General features: G+C 40.8%; 1 protein-coding gene across 1 annotated transcript; it reads right to left on the bottom strand.

The window, feature by feature from the left end:
* Positions 1–33: 33 nt before the first annotated feature.
* On the bottom strand, positions 34–23,339 carry arg1 (arginase 1). Its single transcript, XM_079577337.1, has 7 exons — positions 23,208–23,339; positions 12,476–12,548; positions 10,575–10,909; positions 9,961–10,055; positions 5,129–5,233; positions 4,654–4,790; positions 34–269 (listed from the first exon to the last, which is right to left on the bottom strand). Exons 1-7 carry the CDS (start codon positions 23,322–23,324, stop codon positions 112–114), a joined length of 1,020 nt encoding a protein of 339 aa, XP_079433463.1. The 5' UTR covers positions 23,325–23,339; the 3' UTR covers positions 34–111.
* Between the last annotated feature and the right edge of the window lie 743 nt (positions 23,340–24,082).

Below are 24,082 nucleotides of genomic sequence, written 5' to 3'. Positions count from 1 at the left end.
TTTCACAAAGACAAACTTTTACAGTTTAAAATGTGACACTTTATAAAAAACATTCGTCCTTTTTTTATTTAAATAAAACAGTCCTGGGATTCAGGCTCCTGATTGGTCGGTTCAGGGCAGCTGGTAGTCGTGGGCGTGGTTTCCCTCGCGGCGCCACCCGAAGCAGGAGCGAATCAGGTCGACCGCCGTCTCCACCGTGGAGTTAAGCCCCGCCTCTGACTCCGCCCTCAGAGGGTTCACCTCCACCAGGTCAACGGCCGACAGTAACCCTGAGGAGAGAGACACATTTATAAAGTAACCCTGAGAGAGAGAGACACATTTATAAAGTAACCCTGAGAGAGAGAGAGACACATTTATAAAGTAACCCTGAGAGAGAGAGACACATTTATAAAGTAACCCTGAGAGAGAGAGGGACACATTTATAAAGTAACCCTGAGAGAGAGAGACACATTTATAAAGTAACCCTGAGAGAGAGAGACACATTTATAAAGTAACCCTGAGAGAGAGAGAGACACATTTATAAAGTGACCCTGAGAGAGAGAGAGACACATTTATAAAGTAACCCTGAGAGAGAGAGACACATTTATAAAGTAACCCTGAGAGAGAGAGAGACACATTTATAAAGTAACCCTGAGAGAGAGAGACACATTTATAAAGTAACCCTGAGAGAGAGAGACACATTTATAAAGTAACCCTGAGAGAGAGAGACACATTTATAAAGTAACCCTGAGAGAGAGAGACACATTTATAAAGTGACCCTGAGAGAGGGACACATTTATAAAGTAACCCTGAGAGAGAGAGACACATTTATAAAGTAACCCTGAGAGAGAGAGACACATTTATAAAGTAACCCTGAGAGAGAGAGAGACACATTTATAAAGTAACCCTGAGAGAGAGAGACACATTTATAAAGTAACCCTGAGAGAGAGAGGGACACATTTATAAAGTAACCCTGAGAGAGAGAGGGACACATTTATAAAGTAACCCTGAGAGAGAGAGAGACACATTTATAAAGTAACCCTGAGAGAGAGAGAGACACATTTATAAAGTGACCCTGAGAGAGAGAGAGACACATTTATAAAGTAACCCTGAGAGAGAGACACATTTATAAAGTAACCCTGAGAGAGAGAGACACATTTATAAAGTAACCCTGAGAGAGAGAGACACATTTATAAAGTAACCCTGAGAGAGAGAGACACATTTATAAAGTAACCCTGAGAGAGAGAGACACATTTATAAAGTGACCCTGAGAGAGGGACACATTTATAAAGTAACCCTGAGAGAGAGACACATTTATAAAGTAACCCTGAGAGAGAGGGACACATTTATAAAGTAACCCTGAGAGAGAGAGGGACACATTTATAAAGTAACCCTGAGAGAGAGAGGGACACATTTATAAAGTAACCCTGAGAGAGAGAGACACATTTATAAAGTAACCCTGAGAGAGAGAGACACATTTATAAAGTAACCCTGAGAGAGAGGGACACATTTATAAAGTAACCCTGAGAGAGAGAGACACATTTATAAAGTAACCCTGAGAGAGGGACACATTTATAAAGTAACCCTGAGAGAGAGAGACACATTTATAAAGTAACCCTGAGAGAGAGACACATTTATAAAGTAACCCTGAGAGAGAGAGAGACACATTTATAAAGTAACCCTGAGAGAGGGACACATTTATAAAGTAACCCTGAGAGAGAGGGACACATTTATAAAGTAACCCTGAGAGAGAGACACATTTATAAAGTAACTCTGAGAGAGAGACACATTTATAAAGTAACTCTGAGAGAGAGACACATTTATAAAGTAACCCTGAGAGAGGGACACATTTATAAAGTAACCCTGAGAGAGAGAGACACATTTATAAAGTAACCCTGAGAGAGAGACACATTTATAAAGTAACCCTGAGAGAGAGAGAGACACATTTATAAAGTAACCCTGAGAGAGAGACACATTTATAAAGTAACCCTGAGAGAGAGAGAGACACATTTATAAAGTAACCCTGAGAGAGAGACACATTTATAAAGTAACCCTGAGAGAGAGAGAGACACATTTATAAAGTAACCCTGAGAGAGAGACACATTTATAAAGTAACCCTGAGAGAGAGAGACACATTTATAAAGTAACCCTGAGAGAGAGAGACACATTTATAAAGTAACCCTGAGAGAGAGACACATTTATAAAGTAACTCTGAGAGAGAGACACATTTATAAAGTAACTCTGAGAGAGAGAGACACATTTATAAAGTAACCCTGAGAGAGAGAGGGACACATTTATAAAGTAACCCTGAGAGAGAGACACATTTATAAAGTAACCCTGAGAGAGAGACACATTTATAAAGTAACCCTGAGAGAGAGACACATTTATAAAGTAACCCTGAGAGAGAGACACATTTATAAAGTAACCCTGAGAGAGAGACACATTTATAAAGTAACCCTGAGAGAGAGAGGGACACATTTATAAAGTAACTCTGAGAGAGAGACACATTTATAAAGTAACTCTGAGAGAGAGAGACACATTTATAAAGTGACCCTGAGAGAGGGACACATTTATAAAGTAATCCTGAGAGAGAGAGACACATTTATAAAGTAACCCTGAGAGAGAGACACATTTATAAAGTAACCCTGAGAGAGAGACACATTTATAAAGTAACCCTGAGAGAGAGACACATTTATAAAGTAACCCTGAGAGAGAGAGGGACACATTTATAAAGTAACTCTGAGAGAGAGACACATTTATAAAGTAACCCTGAGAGAGAGAGAGACACATTTATAAAGTGACCCTGAGAGAGGGACACATTTATAAAGTAATCCTGAGAGAGAGAGACACATTTATAAAGTAACCCTGAGAGAGAGAGGGACACATTTATAAAGTAACCCTGAGAGAGAGAGAGACACATTTATAAAGTAACCCTGAGGAGAGAGAGAGACACATTTATAAAGTAACCCTGAGAGAGAGAGACACATTTATAAAGTAACCCTGAGAGAGAGAGGGACACATTTATAAAGTAACCCTGAGAGAGAGAGAGACACATTTATAAAGTAACCCTGAGAGAGAGAGACACATTTATAAAGTAACCCTGAGAGAGAGAGAGACACATTTATAAAGTAACTCTGAGAGAGAGAGAGACACATTTATAAAGTAACCCTGAGAGAGAGAGGGACACATTTATAAAGTAACCCTGAGAGAGAGAGACACATTTATAAAGTAACCCTGAGAGAGAGACACATTTATAAAGTAACCCTGAGAGAGAGAGGGACACATTTATAAAGTAACCCTGAGAGAGAGAGAGACACATTTATAAAGTAACCCTGAGAGAGAGAGGGACACATTTATAAAGTAACCCTGAGAGAGAGAGACACATTTATAAAGTAACCCTGAGAGAGAGACACATTTATAAAGTAACCCTGAGAGAGAGAGACACATTTATAAAGTAACCCTGAGAGAGGGACACATTTATAAAGTAACCCTGAGAGAGAGAGGGACACATTTATAAAGTAACCCTGAGAGAGGGACACATTTATAAAGTAACCCTGAGAGAGAGAGAGACACATTTATAAAGTAACCCTGAGAGAGGGACACATTTATAAAGTAACCCTGAGAGAGAGAGGGACACATTTATAAAGTAACCCTGAGAGAGAGAGGGACACATTTATAAAGTAACCCTGAGAGAGGGACACATTTATAAAGTAACCCTGAGAGAGGGACACATTTATAAAGTAACCCTGAGAGAGAGAGGGACACATTTATAAAGTAACCCTGAGAGAGGGACACATTTATAAAGTAACCCTGAGAGAGAGACACATTTATAAAGTAACCCTGAGAGAGAGAGGGACACATTTATAAAGTAACCCTGAGAGAGAGAGGGACACATTTATAAAGTAACCCTGAGAGAGGGACACATTTATAAAGTAACCCTGAGAGAGAGACACATTTATAAAGTAACCCTGAGAGAGAGAGGGACACATTTATAAAGTAACCCTGAGAGAGGGACACATTTATAAAGTAACCCTGAGAGAGAGAGAGACACATTTATAAAGTAACCCTGAGAGAGAGAGACATTTATAAAGTAACCCTGAGAGAGAGAGAGACACATTTATAAAGTAACCCTGAGAGAGAGACACATTTATAAAGTAACCCTGAGAGAGAGAGAGACACATTTATAAAGTAACCCTGAGAGAGAGAGGGACACATTTATAAAGTAACCCTGAGAGAGGGACACATTTATAAAGTAACCCTGAGAGAGAGACACATTTATAAAGTAACCCTGAGAGAGAGAGGGACACATTTATAAAGTAACCCTGAGAGAGGGACACATTTATAAAGTAACCCTGAGAGAGAGAGAGACACATTTATAAAGTAACCCTGAGAGAGAGAGACATTTATAAAGTAACCCTGAGAGAGAGAGAGACACATTTATAAAGTAACCCTGAGAGAGAGAGGGACACATTTATAAAGTAACCCTGAGAGAGAGGGACACATTTATAAAGTTACCCTGAGGAGAGAGAGACACATTTATAAAGTAACCCTGAGAGAGAGGGACACATTTATAAAGTAACCCTGAGAGAGAGAGAGAGAGGGACACATTTATAAAGTAACCCTGAGAGGGACAGAGTGAAGGAAGTGTCTGGGGAGATAAAAACATGATGTTACCGGTTTGGTGCAGACTCTCGGTGATGAACAGCCCCTCCCTCAGGGACAGGCCCCCCCTCACAGGAGTCCCTGTGGCCGGGGTCACCGAGGGGTCAATGGCGTCCACGTCGAAGCTCAAGTGGATCGGCCTCTTTACCCTACGAGAAAAACACTGTGATCCTCTGCACCCTATGATTAAAACACTGTGATCCTCTGCATCCTATGATTAAAACACTGATCCTCTGCATCCTATGATTAAAACACTGTGATCCTCTGCATCCTATGATTAAAACACTGTGATCCTCTGCATCCTATGATTAAAACACTGATCCTCTGCATCCTATGATTAAAACACTGTGATCCTCTGCACCCTATGATTAAAACACTGATCCTCTGCATCCTATGATTAAAACACTGTGATCTCTCTGACCTGCTGTGGAGGCTCTGACCTCTGACCCCTGACCCCTGACTCTGACCTCTGACCCCTGACTCTGACCTGCTGTGAAGGTAGTCGCTCGTCTCCTCCATCACTCGACCGATGCCCAGGAGGTCGACCTCGGACATCGAGAAGAACTTCACCCCCAGATCCTTCAGAAGAAAACTGAGACAGAGGAGACCGGGTTAGTCCTGGTTTAGACCTGGTTTAGTCCTGGTTTAGACCTGGTTTAGTCCTGGTTTAGACCTGGTTTAGTCCTGGTTTAGTCCTGGTTTAGACCTGGTTTAGTCCTGGTTTAGTCCTGGTTTAGTCCTGGTTTAGACCCGGGTTAGTCCTGGTTTAGACCTGGTTTAGTCCTGGTTTAGACCTGGTTTAGTCCTGGTTTAGACCTGGTTTAGTCCTGGTTTAGACCTGGTTTAGTCCTGGTTTAGACCTGGTTTAGACCCGGGTTAGTCCCGGTTTAGACCTGGTTTAGTCCTGGTTTAGACCTGGTTTAGTCCTGGTTTAGTCCTGGTTTAGTCCTGGTTTAGTCCTGGTTTAGTCCTGGTTTAGACCCGGGTTAGTCCTGGTTTAGTCCTGGTTTACTCCTGGTTTAGTCCTGGTTTAGTCCTGGTTTACTCCTGGTTTAGTCCTGGTTTAGACCTGGTTTAGTCCTGGTTTAGACCTGGTTTAGACCCGGGTTAGTCCCGGTTTAGACCTGGTTTAGTCCTGGTTTAGACCTGGTTTAGTCCTGGTTTAGCCCTGGTTTAGTCCTGGTTTAGTCCTGGTTTAGTCCTGGTTTAGTCCTGGTTTAGTCCTGGTTTAGACCTGGTTTAGTCCTGGTTTAGTCCTGGTTTAGTCCTGGTTTAGACCCGGGTTAGTCCTGGTTTAGACCTGGTTTAGTCCTGGTTTACTCCTGGTTTAGTCCTGGTTTAGTCCTGGTTTAGTCCCGGTTTAGTCCTGGTTTAGTCCTGGTTTAGTCCCGGTTTAGTCCTGGTTTAGACCTGGTTCAGTCCCGGTTTAGTCCCGGTTTAGACCTGGTTTAGTCCTGGTTTACTCCTGGTTTAGTCCTGGTTTAGTCCCGGTTTAGTCCTGGTTTAGACCTGGTTTAGTCCTGGTTTAGTCCTGGTTTAGACCTGGTTTAGACCTGGTTTAGTCCTGGTTTAGTCCTGGTTTAGACATGGTTTAGTCCTGGTTTAGTCCTTGTTTAGTCCTGGTTTAGACCTGGTTTAGTCCTGGTTTAGACCTGGTTTAGACCTGGTTTAGTCCTGGTTTAGTCCTGGTTTAGTCCTGGTTTAGTCCTGGTTTAGCCCTGGTTTAGTCCTGGTTTAGTCCTGGTTTAGTCCAGGTTTAGTTCTGGTTTAGACCTGGTTTAGACCTGGTTTAGTCCTGGTTTAGTCCTGGTTTAGACATGGTTTAGTCCTGGTTTAGTCCTGGTTTAGTCCTGGTTTAGTCCTGGTTTAGTCCTGGTTTAGTCCTGTTTTAGTCCTGGTTTAGCCCTGGTTTAGTCCTGGTTTAGACCTGGTTTAGTCCTGGTTTAGTCCAGGTTTAGTTCTGGTTTAGACCTGGTTTAGACCTGGTTTAGACCTGGTTTAGTCCTGGTTTAGACCTGGTTTAGTCCTGGTTTAGTCCTGGTTTAGTCCTGGTTTAGTCCTGGTTTAGACATGGTTTAGTCCTGGTTTAGACCTGGTTTAGTCCTGGTTTAGTCCAGGTTTAGTTCTGGTTTAGACCTGGTTTAGACCTGGTTTAGTCCCGGTTTAGTCCTGGTTTAGACCTGGTTTAGTCCTGGTTTAGTCCTGGTTTAGTCCTGGTTTAGTCCTGGTTTAGCCCTGGTTTAGTCCTGGTTTAGTCCTGGTTTAGTCCTGGTTTAGTCCTGGTTTAGCCCTGGTTTAGTCCTGGTTTAGTCCTGTTTTAGTCCTGGTTTAGACCTGGTTTAGTCCTGGTTTAGTCCTGGTTTAGACCTGGTTTAGTCCTGGTTTAGTCCTGGTTTAGTCCTGGTTTAGTCCTGGTTTAGTCCTGGTTTAGTCCTGGTTTAGACCTGGTTTAGACCTGGTTTAGTCCTGGTTTAGTCCTGGTTTAGTCCTGGTTTAGTCCTGGTTTAGTCCTGGTTTAGTCCCGGTTTAGTCCTGGTTTAGTCCTGGTTTAGTCCTGGTTTAGACCTGGTTTAGTCCTGGTTTACTCCTGGTTTAGTCCTGGTTTAGTCCCGGTTTAGTCCTGGTTTAGACCTGGTTTAGTCCTGGTTTAGTCCTGGTTTAGACCTGGTTTAGACCTGGTTTAGTCCTGGTTTAGTCCTGGTTTAGACATGGTTTAGTCCTGGTTTAGTCCTTGTTTAGTCCTGGTTTAGACCTGGTTTAGTCCTGGTTTAGACCTGGTTTAGTCCTGGTTTAGTCCTGGTTTAGTCCAGGTTTAGTTCTGGTTTAGACCTGGTTTAGTCCTGGTTTAGTCCTGGTTTAGTCCTGGTTTAGTCCTGGTTTAGTCCTGGTTTAGTCCTGGTTTAGCCCTGGTTTAGACCTGGTTTAGTCCTGGTTTAGACCTGGTTTAGACCTGGTTTAGTCCTGGTTTAGTCCAGGTTTAGTTCTGGTTTAGTCCTGGTTTAGTCCTGGTTTAGTCCTGGTTTAGTCCTGGTTTAGTCCTGGTTTAGTCCTGGTTTAGTCCTGGTTTAGCCCTGGTTTAGACCTGGTTTAGTCCTGGTTTAGTCCTGGTTTAGTCCTGGTTTAGACCTGGTTTAGACCTGGTTTAGTCCTGGTTTAGTCCTGGTTTAGTCCTGGTTTAGTCCTGGTTTAGTCCTGGTTTAGTCCTGGTTTAGCCCTGGTTTAGACCTGGTTTAGTCCTGGTTTAGACCTGGTTTAGACCTGGTTTAGTCCTGGTTTAGTCCAGGTTTAGTTCTGGTTTAGACCTGGTTTAGACCTGGTTTAGTCCTGGTTTAGTCCAGGTTTAGTTCTGGTTTAGTTCCGGTTTAGTCCGGGTTTAGACCTGGTTTAGACCTGGTTTAGTCCTGGTTTAGTCCTGGTTTAGACCTGGTTTAGACCTGGTTTAGTCCTGGTTTAGTCCAGGTTTAGTTCTGGTTTAGACCTGGTTTAGTCCTGGTTTAGTCCAGGTTTAGTTCTGGTTTAGACCTGGTTTAGACCTGGTTTAGTCCTGGTTTAGTCCTGGTTTAGACCTGGTTTAGACCTGGTTTAGTCCCGGTTTAGTCCTGGTTTAGACCTGGTTTAGTCCTGGTTTAGTCCAGGTTTAGTTCTGGTTTAGACCTGGTTTAGACCTGGTTTAGTCCTGGTTTAGTCCTGGTTTAGTCCTGGTTTAGTCCTGGTTTAGACCTGGTTTAGTCCAGGTTTAGTCCAGGTTTAGCCCTGGTTTAGTCCTGGTTTAGTCCTGGTTTAGTCCTTGTTTAGTCCTGGTTTAGACCTGGTTTAGTCCTGGTTTAGACCTGGTTTAGACCTGGTTTAGTCCTGGTTTAGTCCTGGTTTAGTCCTGGTTTAGTCCTGGTTTAGTCCTGGTTTAGTCCCGGTTTAGTCCTGGTTTAGACCTGGTTTAGTCCTGGTTTAGACCCGGTTTAGTCCAGGTTTAGACCTGGTTTAGTCCCGGTTTAGTCCTGGTTTAGACCTGGTTCAGTCCCGGTTTAGTCCCGGTTTAGACCTGGTTTAGTCCTGGTTTACTCCTGGTTTAGTCCTGGTTTAGTCCCGGTTTAGTCCTGGTTTAGACCTGGTTTAGTCCTGGTTTAGTCCTGGTTTAGACCTGGTTTAGACCTGGTTTAGTCCTGGTTTAGTCCTGGTTTAGTCCTGGTTTAGTCCTGGTTTAGTCCTGGTTTAGTCCTGGTTTAGACCTGGTTTAGTCCTGGTTTAGTTCTGGTTTAGACCTGGTTTAGACCTGGTTTAGTCCTGGTTTAGACCTGGTTTAGTCCTGGTTTAGTCCAGGTTTAGTTCTGGTTTAGTCCCGGTTTAGTCCGGGTTTAGTCCTGGTTTAGACCTGGTTTAGACCTGGTTTAATCCTGGTTTAGTCCGGGTTTAGTCCTGGTTTAGACCTGGTTTAGTCCTGGTTTAGACCTGGTTTAGTCCTGGTTTAGTCCTGGTTTAGTCCTGGTTTAGTCCTGGTTTAGACCTGGTTTAGTCCTGGTTTAGTCCGGGTTTAGTCCTGGTTTAGACCTGGTTTAGTCCTGGTTTAGACCTGGTTTAGTCCTGGTTTAGTCCTGGTTTAGACCAGGTTTAGTCCTGGTTTAGTCCGGGTTTAGTCCTGGTTTAGTCCTGGTTTAGACCTGGTTTAGTCCTGGTTTAGACCTGGTTTAGTCCTGGTTTAGTCCGGGTTTAGTCCTGGTTTAGACCTGGTTTAGTCCTGGTTTAGACCTGGTTTAGTCCTGGTTTAGTCCTGGTTTAGACCTGGTTTAGTCCTGGTTTAGTCCTGGTTTAGTCCTGGTTTAGACCTGGTTTAGTCCTGGTTTAGTCCTGGTTTAGTCCTGGTTTAGACCTGGTTTAGTCCTGGTTTAGTCCAGGTTTAGACCTGGTTTAGTCCTGGTTTAGTCCTGGTTTAGTCCTTGTTTAGTCCAGGTTTAGACCTGGTTTAGACCTGGTTTAGTCCTGGTTTAGTCCTGGTTTAGTCCTGGTTTAGTCCTGGTTTAGACCTGGTTTAGTCCTGGTTTAGTCCTGGTTTAGTCCTGGTTTAGACCTGGTTTAGTCCTGGTTTAGACCTGGTTTAGTCCTGGTTTAGTCCTGGTTTAGTCCTGGTTTAGACCTGGTTTAGACCTGGTTTAGTCCTGGTTTAGTCCTGGTTTAGTCCTGGTTTAGACCTGGTTTAGTCCTGGTTTAGTCCTGGTTTAGTCCTGGTTTAGTCCTGGTTTAGTCCTGGTTTAGACCTGGTTTAGACCTGGTTTAGACCTGGTTTAGACCTGGTTTAGTCCTGGTTTAGTCCTGGTTTAGACCTACTGTTCTCCAGGGTCCACGTCCCTCAGGCCGATGTAGACCAGGTACGAGGCCTGGAGACACGGCTGGACCCACGAGAAGTTCGGGAGCGACGGGATCTGAGGAGCAGAAGGTCAGAGAAGGTCAGAGAAGGTCACAGCTCCCTCAGGAGGAGCTGAGGTTCTTACCTTGCCCTGGAGCTCCCTCAGGAGGAGCTGAGGTTCTTACCTTCCCCTGGAGCTCCCTCAGGAGGAGCTGAGGTTCTTACCTTCCCCTGGAGCTCCCTCAGGAGAAGCTGAGGTTCTTACCTTCCCCTCAGGAGGAGCTGAGGTTCTTACCTTCCCCTGGAGCTCCCTCAGGAGAAGCTGAGGTTCTTACCTTCCCCTGGAGCTCCCTCAGGAGGAGCTGAGGTTCTTACCTTCCCCTGGAGCTCCCTGAGGAGGAGCTGAGGTTCTTACCTTGCCCTGGAGCTCCCTCAGGAGGAGCTGAGGTTCTCACCTTGCCCTGAGGAGGAGCTGAGGTTCTTACCTTCCCCTCAGGAGGAGCTGAGGTTCTTACCTTCCCCTGGAGCTCCCTCAGGAGGAGCTGAGGTTCTCACCTTGCCCTGGAGCTCCCTCAGGAGGAGCTGAGGTTCTTACCTTCCCCTGGAGCTCCCTCAGGAGGAAGCTGACGGGTTGTCCGTGCAGGTTCCCGCTCCCCGAGGTCTGGGGCGTGTTGATGTCCGCGTGCGCGTCCACCCAGACCACGCTGAGGTCTCCGACAGCAGCCGAGTGTCCGAGCACCGAGCCCAGAGCCAGGCTGTGGTCTCCCCCCAGAGTCAGCGCCGTGAGCCCCTCCTGCTTCACGGCCTGCAGCGCCCGCGACAGCCTGCAGGTGGCGCTGCCCACGGCCCGAGGGTTCTTCACCCCCCCCACCGGAGGGTCATCCGGGAACGCCTCGAACTCCAGGTCCCCGAAGTCCTTCACCGAGCAGCCTGAGCACACGGAGAACCCCTCACTGAGCACACAGAGAACCCTTCACTGAGCAGGACCACAGAGCGAACCCTTCACCGAGCAGCCTGAGCACACAGAGAACCCTTCACTGAGCAGGACCACAGAGCGAACCCTTCACCGAGCAGCCTGAGCACACAGAGAACCCTTCACTGAGCAGGACGAACCCTTCACTGAGCACAGAGCGAACCCTTCACTGAGCAGGACGAACCCTTCACTGAGCACACAGAGAACCCTTCACTGAGCAGAACCACAGAGAGAACCCTTCACTGAGCACACAGAGAACCCTTCACTGAGCACACAGAGAACCCTTCACTGAGCACACAGAGAACCCTTCACCGAGCAGCCTGCGCACACAGAGAACCCTTCACTGAGCACACAGAGAACCCTTCACTGAGCACACAGAGAACCCTTCACTGAGCACACAGAGAACCCTTCACTGAGCAGGACGGACCCCTCACTGAGCAGGACCACACAGAGAACCCTTCACTGAGCACACAGAGAACCCTTCACTGAGCACACAGAGAACCCTTCACTGAGCACACAGAGAACCCTTCACTGAGCAGAACCACAGAGAGAACCCTTCACTGAGCAGAACCACAGAGCGAACCCTTCACTGAGCAGGACCAACCCCTCACTGAGCAGGACGAACCCTTCACTGAGCACACAGAGAACCCTTCACTGAGCAGGAGGAACCCTTCACTGAGCAGGACGAACCCTTCACTGAGCACACAGAGAACCCTTCACTGAGCAGGACGAACCCTTCACTGAGCACACAGAGAACCCTTCACTGAGCAGCCTGAGCACACAGAGAACCCTTCACTGAGCAGCCTGAGCACACAGAGAACCCTTCACTGAGCACACGGAGAACCCTTCACTGAGCACACGGAGAACCCTTCACTGAGCACACAGAGAACCCTTCACTGAGCAGGACGGACCCTTCACTGAGCAGGACGAACTCTTCACTCAGAATATATGAATAAACATGACTTTCTGACAGGAGCAGAAACTGAGGCTTTTAAATTATTTTTCCTTTTTTTTTTTTTTAAGATTTTAAATTTGTTTAATGTTACATTTCTTTTTTTTCCTTTTTTTGTTAATATTTTTCAATTGTATTTTATTTTTTTTAAAGAAAAAAGAAATAAATAAATAAATAAAAAATGTCATGAAATAAGCGTGTACTGAAGTTCCCGCTGCTTCATCCTGACTGAAACCCTCCCCCTGGTGTGAGACACTCGTCACCACAGGCTGGTAAAGCGTCGCCGTGACTGAGGGGCAGAAGAGTTCACGTTCTCAAGTTCCATCAATGTTTAACTCCAAAAGTCCAAACACCAAAACCTTTATTCAGACTCAGTTACAGCGAAGTTTAACCCTGTGTGGACCGAGCCGGACCTGAGATATGCAAATGAGCTGGGATATGCAAATGAGCCACTAGATATGCAAATGAGCTGGGATATGCAAATGAACCATTAGATATGCAAATGAGTCCTGCATAAACTGAGAATGACGAGCTGGAATCTGGAAGTTAGTTTTGAGTGAAATGATCTGACCTTGTTCTTTGAGCAGATCCACCAATCCGGCCCCACGGATCCGTCCCGGGCCGAGCTCCACCCCCGGGCGGGGCTGAGGACAGAGGAGGGGAGGAGTTAGGAGGCGAGGAGTTAGGAGATGATACTACTCCTACTACTATTTTAATGAAGTTATTTTGACTGGAGTTTGTAAACAGGAAGTGACATAGATGGAGGCAACACGGTCGGCACGGCAACGGTAAAGAATCAGACCCTGACGCCTCATTCACTACACAGGCCGCACTATATACGCACTATATACTCACTATATACTCACTATATACTCACTATATACTCATTATATACTCATTATATACTCATTATATACTCACTATATACTCACTATATACTCACTATATACTCATTATATACTCACTATATACTCACTATATACTCATTATATACTCATTATATACTCATTATATACTCACTATATACTCACTATATACTCACTATATACTCACTATATACTCACTATATACTCACTATATACTCATTATATACTCATTATATACTCATTATATACTCACTATATACTCACTATATACTCACTATATACTCACTATATACTCACTATATACTCACTATATACTCATTATATACTCATTATATACGCACTATATACTCACTATATACTCACTATATACGCACTATATACTCACTATATACTCACTATATACTCACTATATACTCATTATATACTCATTATATACTCATTATATACTCACTATATACTCACTATATACTCCTTATATACTCATTATATACTCACTATATACTCACTATATACGCACTATATACTCACTATATACTCACTATATACTCACTATATACTCATTATATACTCATTATATACTCATTATATACTCACTATATACTCACTATATACTCACTATATACTCATTATATACTCATTATATACTCACTATATACTCACTATATACTCACTATATACTCATTATATACTCATTATATACTCATTATATACTCATTATATACTCACTATATACTCACTATATACTCACTATATACTCATTATATACTCATTATATACGCACTATATACTCACTATATACTCACTATATACCCACTATATACTCACTATATACCCACTATATACTCACTATATACTCACTATATACTCACTATATACTCACTATATACTCACTATATACCCACTATATACTCACTATATACTCACTATATACTCACTATATACTCACTATATACTCATTATATACTCATTATATACTCATTATATACTCATTATATACTCATTATATACTCACTATATACTCACTATATACTCCTTATATACTCATTATATACTCACTATATACTCATTATATACTCATTATATACTCCTTATATACTCATTATATACTCATTATATACTCCTTATATACTCATTATATACTCATTATATACTCACTATATACTCCTTATATACTCATTATATACTCACTATATACTCATTATATACTCATTATATACTCATTATATACTCATTATATACTCATTATATACTCCTTATATACTCATTATATACTCATTATATACTCACTATATACTCCTTATATACTCATTATATACTCACTATATACTCCTTATATACTCATTATATACTCACTATATACTCACTATATACGCACTATATACTCACTATATACTCACTATATACTCACTATATACTCATTATATACTCATTATATACTCATTATATACTCACTATATACTCACTATATACTCACTATATACTCATTATATACTCATTATATACTCATTATATACTCACTATATACTCACTATATACTCACTATATACTCACTATATACTCCTTATATACTCATTATATACTCATTATATACTCACTATATACTCACTATATACTCACTATATACTCATTATATACTCACTATATACTCACTATATACTCACTATATACTCATTATATACTCATTATATACTCACTATATACTCACTATATACTCATTATATACTCATTATATACTCATTATATACTCACTATATACTCACTATATACTCATTATATACTCATTATATACTCACTATATACTCACTATATACTCATTATATACTCATTATATACTCATTATATACTCACTATATACTCACTATATAGTGAGTATATAGTGAACTGTGTGGACATTCAGACACAGTCTTTGTTTTACAGTTTCTCTTCTTCACTCAGACCTCTCCCTCGTCTCCCTCGTCTTCCTCTTTTATTTCTGTGACTCAGAGTCGAGCATTTCAAAAACTCAGACACTTTTGTACTTTTACTCTGTTACTTTTACTGTTACTTTTACTCTGTTACGTTTACTCTGTTACTTTTACTCTGTTACTTTTACTCTGTTACGTTTACTCTGTTACGTTTACTCTGTTACTTTTACTCTGTTACTTTTACTCTATTACGTTTACTCTGTTACTGTTACTTTTATTTTACTTTTACTCTGTTACTTTTACTCTATTACTTTTACTCTATTACTTTTACTGTTACTTTTACTGTTACTTTTACTCTGTTACTTTTACTCTGTTACTTTTACTCTGTTACTTTTACTGTGTTACTTTTACTCTGTTACTTTTACTCTATTACGTTTACTCTGTTACTGTTACTTTTATTTTACTTTTACTCTATTACTTTTACTCTGTTACTTTTACTCTATTACTTTTACTCTGTTACTTTTACTCTATTACTTTTACTCTATTACTTTTACTCTGTTACTTTTACTCTATTACTTTTACTCTATTACTTTTACTCTGTTACTTTTACTCTATTACTTTTACTCTGTTACTTTTACTCTATTACTTTTACTCTGTTACTTTTACTCTATTACTTTTACTCTATTACTTTTACTGTTACTTTTACTGTTACTTTTACTCTGTTACTTTTACTCTGTTACTTTTACTCTGTTACTTTCTCCACATCCTGAACTCAGCAAACGAGTTTATATGAAAATAACTCAAACCTGTAATATAATATAATATCATATGAAGTACTGGAGTAATAAAGTACTGAGAGTAACAGAGTAACTGAGAGTAACTAAGTAAACGTCTGATTCCTTTTTCAGTTTGACGTAAATGAAACAAAATGTAAATAAATCATTAAGAAAAAGAAACACGGATTTACTCAGTTACTCCAGTAGAAGTTAAAGTACTGCATGTTACTCCAGTAGAAGTTAAAGTACTGCATGTTACTCCAGTAGAAGTTAAAGTACTGCATGTTACTCCAGTAGAGGTTAAAGTACTGCATGTTACTCCAGTACAAGTTAAAGTACTGCATGTTACTCCAGTAGAAGTTAAAGTACTGCATGTTACTCCAGTAGAAGTTAAAGTACTGCATGTTACTCCAGTAGAAGTAAAAGTACTGCATGTTACTCCAGTAGAAGTTAAAGTACTGCATGTTACTCCAGTAGAAGTTAAAGTACTGCATGTTACTCCAGTAGAGGTTAAAGTACTGCATGTTACTCCAGTACAAGTTAAAGTACTGCATGTTACTCCAGTAGAAGTTAAAGTACTGCATGTTACTCCAGTACAAGTTAAAGTACTGCATGTTACTCCAGTAGAAGTTAAAGTACTGCATGTTACTCCAGTAGAAGTTAAAGTACTGCATGTTACTCCAGTAGAGGTTAAAGTACTGCATGTTACTCCAGTACAAGTTAAAGTACTGCATGTTACTCCAGTAGAAGTTAAAGTACTGCATGTTACTCCAGTAGAAGTTAAAGTACTGCATGTTACTCCAGTAGAAGTAAAAGTACTGCATGTTACTCCAGTAGAAGTTAAAGTACTGCATGTTACTCCAGTAGAAGTTAAAGTACTGCATGTTACTCCAGTAGAAGTTAAAGTACTGCATGTTACTCCAGTAGAAGTTAAAGTACTGCATGTTACTCCAGTAGAAGTTAAAGTACTGCATGTTACTCCAGTAGAAGTTAAAGTACTGCATGTTACTCCAGTAGAAGTAAAAGTACTGCATGTTACTCCAGTAGAAGTAAAAGTACTGCATGTTACTCCAGTAGAAGTTAAAGTACTGCATGTTACTCCAGTAGAAGTACTGCATGTTACTCCAGTAGAAGTTAAAGTACTGCATGTTACTCCAGTAGAAGTACTGCATGTTACTCCAGTAGAAGTACTGCATGTTACTCCAGTAGAAGTAAAAGTACTGCATGTTACTCCAGTTAAAGTACTGCATGTTACTCCAGTAGAAGTTAAAGTACTGCATGTTTCTCCAGTAGAAGTTAAAGTACTGAAGTTACTCCAGTAGAAGTAAAAGTACTGCATGTTACTCCAGTAGAAGTTAAAGTACTGCATGTTACTCCAGTAGAAGTTAAAGTACTGAAGTTACTCCAGTAGAAGTTAAAGTACTGCATGTTACTCCAGTAGAAGTTAAAGTACTGCATGTTACTCCAGTAGAAGTTAAAGTACTGCATGTTACTCCAGTAGAAGTTAAAGTACTGCATGTTACTCCAGTAGAAGTTAAAGTACTGCATGTTACTCCAGTAGAAGTTAAAGTACTGAAGTTACTCCAGTAGAAGTTAAAGTACTGAAGTTACTCCAGTAGAAGTTAAAGTACTGCATGTTACTCCAGTAGAAGTTAAAAGTACTGCATGTTACTCCAGTAGAAGTTAAAGTACTGCATGTTACTCCAGTAGAAGTTAAAGTACTGCATGTTACTCCAGTAGAAGTTAAAGTACTGCATGTTACTCCAGTAGAAGTTAAAGTACTGCATGTTACTCCAGTAGAAGTTAAAGTACTGCATGTTACTCCAGTAGAAGTTAAAGTACTGCATGTTACTCCAGTAGAGGTTAAAGTACTGCATGTTACTCCAGTAGAGGTTAAAGTACTGCATGTTACTCCAGTAGAAGTTAAAGTACTGCATGTTACTCCAGTTAAAGTACTGCATGTTACTCCAGTAGAAGTTAAAGTACTGCATGTTACTCCAGTAGAAGTTAAAGTACTGCATGTTACTCCCGTAGAAGTAAAAGTACTGCATGTTACTCCAGTAGAAGTTAAAGTACTGCATGTTACTCCAGTAGAAGTTAAAGTACTGCATGTTACTCCAGTAGAAGAAAAAGTACTGCATGTTACTCCAGTAGAAGTTAAAGTACTGCATGTTACTCCAGTAGAAGTTAAAGTACTGCATGTTACTCCAGTAGAGGTTAAAGTACTGCATGTTACTCTAGTAGAAGTTAAAGTACTGCATGTTACTCCAGTAGAAGTTAAAGTACTGCATGTTACTCCAGTAGAGGTTAAAGTACTGCATGTTACTCCAGTAGAAGTAAAAGTACTGCATGTTACTCCAGTAAAAGTTAAAGTACTGCATGTTACTCCAGTAGAGGTTAAAGTACTGCATGTTACTCCTGTAGAGGTTAAAGTACTGCATGTTACTCCAGTAGAGGTTAAAGTACTGCATGTTACTCCAGTAGAAGTTAAAGTACTGCATGTTACTCCAGTAGAGGTTAAAGTACTGCATGTTACTCCAGTAGAAGTTAAAGTACTGCATGTTACTCCAGTAGAGGTTAAAGTACTGCATGTTACTCCAGTAGAAGTTAAAGTACTGCATGTTACTCCAGTTAAAGTACTGCATGTTACTCCAGTAGAAGTTAAAGTACTGCATGTTACTCCAGTGGAAGTTAAAGTACTGCATGTTACTCCAGTTAAAGTACTGCATGTTACTCCAGTTAAAGCACTGCATGTTACTCCAGTGGAAGTTAAAGTACTGCATGTTACTCCAGTTAAAGTACTGCATGTTACTCCAGTTAAAGTACTGCATGTTACTCCAGTTAAAGTACTGCATGTTACTCCAGTTAAAGTACTGCATGTTACTCCAGTTAAAGTACTGCATGTTACTCCAGTAGAAGTAAAAGTACTGCATGTTACTCCAGTAGAAGTTAAAGTACTGCATGTTACTCCAGTAGAAGTAGAAGTACTGCATGTTACTCCAGTAGAAGTTAAAGTACTGCATGTTACTCCAGTAGAAGTAGAAGTACTGCATGTTACTCCAGTAGAAGTTAAAGTACTGCATGTTACTCCAGTAGAGGTTAAAGTACTGCATGTTACTCCAGTAGAAGTAGAAGTACTGCATGTTACTCCAGTAGAAGTAGAAGTACTGCATGTTACTCCAGTAGAAGTTAAAGTACTGCATGTGACTCCAGTAGAAGTAGAAGTACTGCATGTTACTCCAGTAGAAGTTAAAGTACTGCATGTTACTCCAGTAGAAGTTAAAGTACTGCATGTTACTCCAGTAGAAGTAGAAGTACTGCATGTTACTCCAGTAGAAGTTAAAGTACTGCATGTTACTCCAGTGGAAGTTAAAGTACTGCATGTTACTCCAGTAGAAGTTAAAGTACTGCATGTTACTCCAGTAGAAGTTAAAGTACTGCATGTTACTCCAGTAGAAGTAGAAGTACTGCATGTTACTCCAGTAGAAGTTAAAGTACTGCATGTTACTCCAGTGGAAGTTAAAGTACTGCATGTTACTCCAGTTAAAGTACTGCATGTTACTCCAGTTAAAGTACTGCATGTTACTCCAGTGGAAGTTAAAGTACTGCATGTTACTCCAGTAGAGGTTAAAGTACTGCATGTTACTCCAGTAGAAGTTAAAGTACTGCATGTTACTCCAGTTAAAGTACTGCATGTTACTCCAGTGGAAGTTAAAGTACTGCATGTTACTCCAGTTAAAGTACTGCATGTTACTCCAGTTAAAGTACTGCATGTTACTCCAGTTAAAGTACTGCATGTTACTCCAGTTAAAGTACTGAAGTTACTCCAGTAGAAGTTAAAGTACTGCATGTTACTCCAGTTAAAGTACTGCATGTTACTCCAGTTAAAGTACTGAAGTTACTCCAGTAGAAGTTAAAGTACTGCATGTTACTCCAGTAAAAGTACTGCATGTTACTCCAGTAGAAGTTAAAGTACTGCATGTTACTCCAGTAGAAGTAAAAGTACTGCATGTTACTCCAGTAGAAGTTAAAGTACTGCATGTTACTCCAGTAGAAGTAAAAGTACTGCATGTTACTCCAGTAAAAGTTAAAGTACTGCATGTTACTCCAGTAGAAGTAAAAGTACTGCATGTTACTCCAGTAGAAGTAAAAGTACTGCATGTTACTCCAGTAGAAGTTAAAGTACTGCATGTTACTCCAGTAGAAGTAAAAGTACTGCATGTTACTCCAGTAGAAGTTAAAGTACTGCATGTTACTCCTGTAGAAGTTAAAGTACTGCATGTTACTCCAGTAGAAGTTAAAGTACTGCATGTTACTCCAGTAGAAGTAAAAGTACTGCATGTTACTCCAGTAGAAGTTAAAGTACTGCATGTTACTCCAGTAGAAGTAGAAGTACTGCATGTTACTCCAGTAGAAGTTAAAGTACTGCATGTTACTCCAGTAGAAGTTAAAGTACTGCATGTGACTCCAGTAGAAGTTAAAGTACTGCATGTTACTCCAGTAGAAGTTAAAGTACTGCATGTTACTCCCGTAGAAGTTAAAGTACTGAAGTTACTCCAGTAGAAGTTAAAGTACTGCATGTTACTCTAGTAGAAGTTAAAGTACTGAAGTTACTCCAGTAGAAGTTAAAGTACTGCATGTTACTCTAGTAGAAGTAAAAGTACTGCATGTTACTCCAGTAGAAGTTAAAGTACTGCATGTTACTCCAGAAGTTAAAGTACTGCATGTTACTCCAGTAGAAGTTAAAGTACTGCATGTTACTCCAGTAGAAGTTAAAGTACTGCATGTTACTCCAGTAGAAGTTAAAGTACTGCATGTTACTCCAGTAGAAGTAAAAGTACCGCATGTTACTCCAGTAGAAGTTAAAGTACTGCATGTTACTCCAGTAGAAGTTAAAGTACTGCATGTTACTCCAGTAGAAGTTAAAGTACTGCATGTTACTCTAGTAGAAGTAAAAGTACTGCATGTTACTCCAGTAGAAGTTAAAGTACTGAAGTTACTCCAGTAGAAGTAAAAGTACTGCATGTTACTCCAGTAGAAGTTAAAGTACTGAAGTTACTCCAGTAGAAGTTAAAGTACTGCATGTTACTCCAGAAGTTAAAGTACTGCATGTTACTCCAGTAGAAGTTAAAGTACTGCATGTTACTCCAGTAGAAGTTAAAGTACTGCATGTTACTCCAGTAGAAGTTAAAGTACTGCATGTTACTCCAGTAGAAGTTAAAGTACTGCATGTTACTCTAGTAGAAGTTAAAGTACTGCATGTTACTCCAGAAGTTAAAGTACTGCATGTTACTCCAGTAGAAGTTAAAGTACTGCATGTTACTCCAGTAGAAGTTAAAGTACTGCATGTTACTCCAGTAGAAGTTAAAGTACTGCATGTTACTCCAGTAGAAGTTAAAGTACTGCATGTTACTCCAGTAGAAGTTAAAGTACTGCATGTTACTCCAGTAGAAGTACTGCATGTTACTCCAGTAGAAGTTAAAGTACTGCATGTTACTCCAGTAGAAGTTAAAGTACTGCATGTTACTCCAGTAGAAGTTAAAGTACTGCATGTTACTCTAGTAGAAGTTAAAGTACTGCATGTTACTCCAGTAGAAGTTAAAGTACTGCATGTTACTCTAGTAGAAGTAAAAGTACTGCATGTTACTCCAGTAGAAGTTAAAGTACTGCATGTTACTCCAGTAGAAGTAAAAGTACTGCATGTTACTCCAGTAGAAGTTAAAGTACTGCATGTTACTCCAGTAGAAGTTAAAGTACTGCATGTTACTCCAGTAGAAGTTAAAGTACTGCATGTTACTCCAGTAGAAGTTAAAGTACTGCATGTTACTCCAGTAGAGGTTAAAGTACTGCATGTTACTCCAGTAGAAGTTAAAGTACTGAAGTTACTCCAGTAGAGGTTAAAGTACTGCATGTTACTCCAGTAGAAGTTAAAGTACTGAAGTTACTCCAGTAGAAGTAAAAGTACTGCATGTTACTCCAGTAGAAGTTAAAGTACTGAAGTTACTCCAGTAGAAGTTAAAGTACTGCATGTTACTCTAGTAGAAGTTAAAGTACTGCATGTTACTCCAGTAGAAGTTAAAGTACTGCATGTTACTCCAGTAGAAGTTAAAGTACTGCATGTTACTCCAGAAGTTAAAGTACTGCATGTTACTCCAGAAGTTAAAGTACTGCATGTTACTCCAGTAGAAGTTAAAGTACTGCATGTTACTCCAGTAGAAGTTAAAGTACTGCATGTTACTCCAGTAGAAGTTAAAGTACTGCATGTTACTCCAGTAAAAGTACTGCATGTTACTCCAGTAGAAGTAAAAAGTATTGCATGTTACTCCAGTAGAAGTTAAAGTACTGCGTGTTACTCCAGTAAAAGTACTGCATGTTACTCCAGTAGAAGTTAAAGTACTGCATGTTACTCCAGTAGAAGTTAAAGTACTGCATGTTACTCCAATAGAAGTTAAAGTACTGCATGTTACTCCAGTAAAAGTACTGCATGTTACTCCAGTAGAAGTTAAAGTACTGCGTGTTACTCCAGTAAAAGTACTGCATGTTACTCCAGTAGAAGTTAAAGTACTGCATGTTACTCCAGTAGAAGTTAAAGTACTGCATGTTACTCTAGTAGAAGTAAAAGTACTGCATGTTACTCCAGTAGAAGTTAAAGTACTGCATGTTACTCCAGTAGAAGTAAAAGTACTGCATGTTACTCCAGTAGAAGTTAAAGTACTGCATGTTACTCCAGTAGAAGTTAAAGTACTGCATGTTACTCCAGTAGAAGTTAAAGTACTGCATGTTACTCCAGTAGAGGTTAAAGTACTGCATGTTACTCCAGTAGAAGTTAAAGTACTGAAGTTACTCCAGTAGAGGTTAAAGTACTGCATGTTACTCCAGTAGAAGTTAAAGTACTGAAGTTACTCCAGTAGAAGTAAAAGTACTGCATGTTACTCCAGTAGAAGTTAAAGTACTGAAGTTACTCCAGTAGAAGTTAAAGTACTGCATGTTACTCTAGTAGAAGTTAAAGTACTGCATGTTACTCCAGTAGAAGTTAAAGTACTGCATGTTACTCCAGTAGAAGTTAAAGTACTGCATGTTACTCCAGAAGTTAAAGTACTGCATGTTACTCCAGTAGAAGTTAAAGTACTGCATGTTACTCCAGTAGAAGTTAAAGTACTGCATGTTACTCCAGTAGAAGTTAAAGTACTGCATGTTACTCCAGTTAAAGTACTGCATGTTACTCCAGTGGAAGTTAAAGTACTGCATGTTACTCCAGTAGAAGTTAAAGTACTGCATGTTACTCCAGTAGTAGTAAAAGTACTGCATGTTACTCCAATAGAAGTTAAAGTACTGCATGTTACTCCAGTAAAAGTACTGCATGTTACTCCAGTAGAAGTAAAAAGTATTGCATGTTACTCCAGTAGAAGTTAAAGTACTGCGTGTTACTCCAGTAAAAGTACTGCATGTTACTCCAGTAGAAGTTAAAGTACTGCATGTTACTCCAGTAGAAGTTAAAGTACTGCATGTTACTCCAATAGAAGTTAAAGTACTGCATGTTACTCCAGTAAAAGTACTGCATGTTACTCCAGTAGAAGTTAAAGTACTGCGTGTTACTCCAGTAAAAGTACTGCATGTTACTCCAGTAGAAGTTAAAGTACACAGTGTTTCCCGTTCAGCTTTACTCAAATCTAAAGCTTCATGATGAAAGTCTTTGGTCTGAGTTTCCACAGGTGTTAGATTTGGGTAAAGCTGAAGTGAAGGGGGGGGGGCCTCACCTGTCCTTTGCTGAAGGGGGCGCCCACGAGCCCCACAGAGGGCGCTGTGGGGGGGCCGTGGTGGAGCGAGCGCACGAGGGGCAGAGCGGCGATCCTCCTCATCATGGTGGTCATCATCGTGGTCCTCGTGGTCCGTGTGGCGTGTCCGTGTGTCCGTGTGCCGCTGGCGTGTCCGTGTGTCCGTGTGCCGCTGGCGTGTCCGTGTGTCCGTGTGCCGCTGGCGTGTGCGTGTCTCTGTCTCCGTGTCCGTCCTGATATACCGCCGTGGCTGCGATGGCGTCACCGCGGTCACTCATTCATCAGAAAATAAACACTTTCGTTCCCAGAATCGTCTCCACGGCGACTGTCAATCATTGCATCATGTGACCTCTCACAGGGGTCACTGCAGGTCGTTCCCGCCCACAGGCTAAATATGTTTATGAAGATCTGCTGAAGAGGAACCAGGACCAACTGTCCCGTCAGGGGCGTGTCCTCCACTGAAGTATGAAGTAACAGTACTTACACTTCACAGTACTTATACTTCATAATAAAGCAACAAGGAATATTTCTAAAATCTGACGATGAAGAGACTAAACTTCTGAAGTTCAGGAGCGTCTGGTTCATGTGAAGCTCCAGATGAAGCTTTGATTTGGCTTTACCCAAATCTAAAAGGCTCCAGCCTGCGGGCCGTCCTGAGACAAACCGGATCGTCCTCGTTTTAGATTTGGGTAAAGTCGGGTCTAATGTGACCTTTAAAGCCCCTGGATTTCCTTTGGGGTTTCCCGACCCCTGACGTCGCAGCTGAAGATAAAATGTTCTGTTTGTTTGATTATATTTAAAGTGAATAAAGTTTTTTGTTCAAACTTCCTCAGATCCAGATGTTTCTTTAACCCTGA

This window comes from Gobius niger, assembly GCF_951799975.1.
Source record: "Gobius niger genome assembly, chromosome: 19".
NCBI lineage: Eukaryota > Metazoa > Chordata > Actinopteri > Gobiiformes > Gobiidae > Gobius > Gobius niger.
Note: the sequence above shows the minus strand (reverse complement) of the source record. Positions and strands in the feature narration are given on the sequence as shown.

Excerpts from the sequence above, each read along its gene's own strand:
- arg1 (XM_079577337.1), bottom strand. The coding sequence starts at position 23,324 with ATGATGACCACCATGATGAGGAGGATCGCCGCTCTGCCCCTCGTGCGC. Across the intron at positions 12,549-23,207 it reads CCCCCTTCAGCAAAGGACAG|CCCCGCCCGGGGGTGGAGCT; the intron begins GTGAGGCCCCCC and ends CTCTGTCCTCAG. Across the intron at positions 10,056-10,574 it reads TGAGGGAGCTCCAGGGGAAG|ATCCCGTCGCTCCCGAACTT; the intron begins GTAAGAACCTCA and ends TCTGCTCCTCAG.